At 35.9% G+C, this 5,008-nt stretch overlaps 1 protein-coding gene across 2 annotated transcripts in view; it reads right to left on the bottom strand.

Annotated features, from left to right (window-relative positions):
- CAMK4 (calcium/calmodulin dependent protein kinase IV) overlaps positions 1-5,008 on the bottom strand; it is a 188,841-nt gene that overhangs the window by 25,619 nt on the left and 158,214 nt on the right. For both annotated transcript variants that reach the window (XM_011365157.2, XM_023533629.1), the window contains exons 6-7: positions 3,527-3,617; positions 1,345-1,419 (exon numbers count right to left, since the gene is read on the bottom strand). In XM_011365157.2, the coding sequence (XP_011363459.1) occupies positions 1,345-1,419; positions 3,527-3,617 (166 nt within the window). The remainder of the gene's footprint in view (positions 1-1,344; positions 1,420-3,526; positions 3,618-5,008) is intronic.

Genomic DNA, 5,008 nt, shown 5'->3' with positions numbered 1-5,008 from the left:
GTTATGTAGTTCTTAAGTATCTATTTCTGAGACAGGGATGACTAACAAATATAAATGCCATGGAAGAATAAGATTGGTAATTCCAAATTCCACCCTTCTCCTATGTTTCCATACACATAACATGGTATTTCTTAAGGTGCTATAATTTTGGGGTTTCTATGTCTGTTTCCCTATAGACTGTGAGCTCCTAGGGTGGGGGTGGGAATGGGGGCAGAAAATTTGTCTCTCTGGTGTCAAGCACTGGTTTGAGTATACAACAGGAAGCTCTGCTGAAGAGATGAGTGAGCGAAGCAAGATTTGTGCAAAAAGATGATGGTCCTAAGAGAAAATGATGGCTAATCTTGAGACTGATAACTTGAAATCCTGTCTTTTTTCTTTGTAGTCCATATTAAGATTTTAATTGATTTGTGATGTATTCATTAGCCACAGAAACTTTAGGAATTCTTGATGAGTTTTGTAAGGTTTATTGACTTTTAGGTTGTTGTCAGGTTAATTCAGCCATCAAGAAAAAAAAGGCATGTTTCTTGCTGGCAAGAATAAAAAACTATTGTTCTGTCTCTCAGCAGTAGACTGCATAGAGAGCCTTCAGCTGACCCTGGGAGACTGGGCAAGAAGATGTGAGGACTGTTGCACAGTCCATCTCCAGAGACTAGGGGACACTAGTGGGAAAACTCCACCCGGAGCCCTGGTCTTAGCAAGGCTAGGCCAGTGCCATCAATGAGGACTAGGGACTGACTATCCCATTCTTACTGTTGTCCTACATGCCATCTGAATTAATGACACACACTATCCTCACATACCTTCCAAGGAAAAGCAAATAAAAAAAGTGACAAAAGACTCATGGCTTTTACTCCAAACACAAACAAAGCTGTTTCTCTGCCCTCTTTCTGGTGATTGTCTTTCTACTTCTGGATGGGTCCAAGAGTAGCTACCGCCTCAAAAGCAGGTGCAGAGAATCCAGTCCTTCCTCCCTGGGGCCTCCTCTCCCGCTGCTGTTCTAACAGGGGTGCCCTAAAACCGACATAATTGAAAATGATTCGAAAATTTGTCTCTTTGGTGCCTCCTTGTTCTCTCATGCAGAACAAGAGGTAGTCTGAGTATCATTTACATATGCCTTCTATGTGGAGACTTGCATCAAATTGTAAGCATTGTATTTTATTTTTTTTAATTCTGATGTATTTATTTTCACTTACATCATCTTTTAAAAAAATTAATTAGTTAATTAATTATTTTAATTGTGTAAGTATTTTAAATAGAGATATTAGGAGTTAAAAAATCACATCATTAAATAAAAATAGATTTCAAATAACAATAAAAGTAAAGTATCAGTACTAAAGAGCATACCGCAGTACCCTGGGGTTCCACATACTGTCTTCATGAGCACTTGATGTTCCACAATTTTAGAGAGTCCAAAATCAGCTAAGGAAAAAAAAAGTAAAATTTATTTAAAATGGATTCCAAAGAAAAAAATTAATGAAGCAAGTTCTTTCTCAGCTTTTATAAAATGATAGAATGCTTCTGTTATTCAAAATACAACTAACATTTATTTATTGACTTGTTTTTGTATTAATGATGAAGCGAATGTAGATGAAGAGGAAACTAAAAAAAAGTAATAATAATAATTCAAGTCCTGCTTTAAATTGGAGAAAAATATGACTCCCTAATATATTTTAAGTTCCTTTCTCTACAATTCCCAGCTTTTAGCAAGCAAATAAGTTATTTCTTCTTGAAGTAATAGTTGCAAAAGACATATTTTGTATAATATTAATTCTGAGATTTATAAAACAGTAACTCTAAAGGACAATATAGAATTAGTGACATAATTCAGAACTTTTAATCTCTTGGAATAAGTCAATGTAAAAAAATTAGACTTTCATAAATGTCAAGGAAATGAACAGAAACATCAAAATGTTTATTCTATTTCAAAATAAATCATGTCATTCCCTAGCGTATTTGGCAGATAAGAATTTATTCTCATGTGAGGAATACAACTTTTTTTTTTCCCCCCCAAATCCTTTTTATTTATTCTTCAGAATATTACCTAGATAAAACATCATCAAAAGTTGCTACTATTATGGTCTATTTGCTGGGCTACATGTGCCTCACTCTGGAAACATCAGGAAACCGTTCAAGGTCATTCTTCAAGGAAGACAGGTGCAGAATTGATGCCATTTTAGACTTCAAAGACAAGCCCACATTTCTACGGAGGTGCTGATCCTTATCAGGGGAAGCGGCAGGGAGTTCTTCAGAAAGAAAGGCTCTTCTGCCTAAATTAGTGTCTATCCATCCATTTAAAGAAATTTCTTTAAGGATAAAATCTTTGAAAGCGATGTCAAAAGAAATAGGAGCCTCCCTGCTGCCCGCTGCCTTTCAGGAGTGATAATGAGAACGAGCTGGCCGCCCAGCAGGACTTCAGTGTTTTTTTTCTTCAGCTTTTTGCATTTATAAAACACATTATGCTTTTTGAGCTCTTCCATGATGTGTACAACTTAATTTTCAAAGGTGTTAATACTTATAAATGCAGTGCACTCATCAGATGAGCATTATAAAGGACCACACCAAGAGAGCAAAGCCCTTCAGAGAATTTAAGACAGATTCTACTAAGGAGAATCCACCTACAATAAATCTTACTTTTCTTTTTTTCTGCAAATGAAGATTTGCTTTGGAAGGCACATGGAAAGTAATAGTTAATATACTTTTTTTCTAAAATGCTGATTTAAAGATCTCTTTGGTTAGATCAGAATTTCTCAAAGTTCTTCTTCATAGTTCTTCAAAATGTTTAGTGGGGAAAAAAACAAGGTTTTCAGAGTTAAATAAAGTTTGAGAAAAGCCTCGCAGTACACTACATTAGATGTCAGTCCATACAATAGCTTTTTAAGGTTCTGAGAATTCCTGCAGAAATAAAAATCTTGTTTAACTTTAAGCTGGCATTTTCTAACCTATTTGACCAAACTTAGCACCCCTACAAACCACTCCCACCTCCCCCAAAAGGGAATTCTTCACTCTTGTGCATTCAGCTGAGGAACCAAGGTTCTGCTGATTGCACTTTGGGAAATATGTATCTTAATTTATCTCTGTTCATATAACAGTGACACAGATCCTAAATTCACTGATAGGTACAAAATATTCGCGTCAAAATTCTTGATTATCTAAAATTAAGCTCCCTCCAATTTGTGGAATAAAAGTTAATAACCAAAAAAGAAGTGTTAAGTAATCTGTGATTTTCTTCTATATAAACTTATCTATAAAATACAAAGTCACCTCCTGAAGTCTCTGTCATTTCCAAGAGTTGTGATTCCTTTGTGTTTCCAGCAATGGAACGCCAACTTTAGGCACTAATTCCAGATCAATATTCCAGGAAAGAGCACAGACTTCCCAAAACAATGCATTATTCCTTTATAGGCACCAAATATTTGAGAAAATTGAATGGAGGTTAAACTGGATAGAGCCATAATCAAAAATTCCATAGAGTAAATTTCTTCTGCTCTGGGAAGAGGGGTCATAAGACACCAGGAAATGGCCTCACCGATTTTGAGCGGTGCATCTGGGGCTGGAGTTGCATAGAGAAGGTTCTCTGGTTTGAGATCACGATGGACAATCCCATTTTCATGTAGGTACTAAACAGAGAATATAATAAAGTAGCATTCATGTAATTATATTTATAGTTCTAATATTCATATTTACTATTTTCAGAATTATAATAGTCTTTAAGTTATGTGATTCATGAGCACACACACATTATGATTTAAAAATAAACACCATGAAGGAAAATGTATTTCAAACTATACATCATTCTAGATAGCTTATATATAATTATCTAAAAGTGAAATGGAATTGAAATTATATAGAACCAACTGCCAAAAATAAAACATTTACTCCTCGGAAGATATTAGCTACAGTTCCCTTTATTCATATATCCATATCTGCTCAAACTGACTAATTATTATTATAAAAAGTGAAGGTGCTGTATATTGAAATTTGTCTGATTTATTATCTGAAAAGCATAATTGTATGTGTCATCTTAGAAACTTACAACCATGGCAAAGACTTCATAATTACTGTTTGAACAATCATTTAGATGTGAGTAATTATTATAGAGAACACATCCAACCCATGACCCTGTGTAGTTTTCCCTCCTAGTGCCTCAGGTATCTATTCTCTGTCCCTGCCTACCGCTCTTGCCTTCAGCCAGGCCACATTCCTCTTAATTACTCGATTACTAGCTTAATTGCCAGCCAGCTCTTCTCCAGCCCATGCTCCTCCACACAGCCAAAAGAGTCATTTTTTAAAGTGCAGATTTTGTCACGTTGCTCCCTGCTTACAATCTTCAGCATCTTTCCCTTGCTTTTGGCCTGAGTGGCAGCAGCAATGTTGCATATGATTTTATATCTCTTAAGCAGGGGTCACAAAGACTTCAAGGGCATGAAGGTACCCTGAAAGAATGAAGGAAGTTGGCACAGTGTAAAGTAAAAGGGAGACGCCGCGAAGTCCTGGGGACTGTGTCTGTCTCTGGAGAGAGCATGACCCCTTAAGAAGCAAAGCAACTCGGGTTCAGCCAGCTGTTGTGGGGGAGGCCCTATATTGCTAGCTTTTATGATTTTTCAAGGCAAGATAGAAATTCAGATTTTTTGATGTAAAATATCCATTTTAAATGTTGACAATGAAGTTCAAAAATTTTAAACCCTGTAGAGGCCAGACAAAACACTCTGCAGTCTATGATTCTTGCTTTGGAATTTAAAACAGTCCCTGGCACTCAGTAGATGCTCAATGAACAGCTGTTAAGTACATGAGTAAACAAATATTTTTCTGACTCTGCTTCTTAAAGTAGATCTTTATCGAGGCTGTGTTCCTAGCCTTCTCTATTGCTGTAAACTCTTCTTGATTGTCTACTCCTTTCCTTTCAGCTACTTTTATAGCGCCCCTCCCTGCCCAAGTACACACATGTGTATAAAAAATTGTGTGGTGAGATTATAATTAATTTAAATTGCATTTTAATATATAAAATCAT

Source organism: Pteropus vampyrus, unplaced genomic scaffold (genome assembly GCF_000151845.1).
Source record: "Pteropus vampyrus isolate Shadow unplaced genomic scaffold, Pvam_2.0 Scaffold106, whole genome shotgun sequence".
NCBI classification, from domain to species: Eukaryota; Metazoa; Chordata; class Mammalia; order Chiroptera; family Pteropodidae; genus Pteropus; species Pteropus vampyrus.
This window is presented reverse-complemented; position numbering and strand designations above follow the sequence as displayed.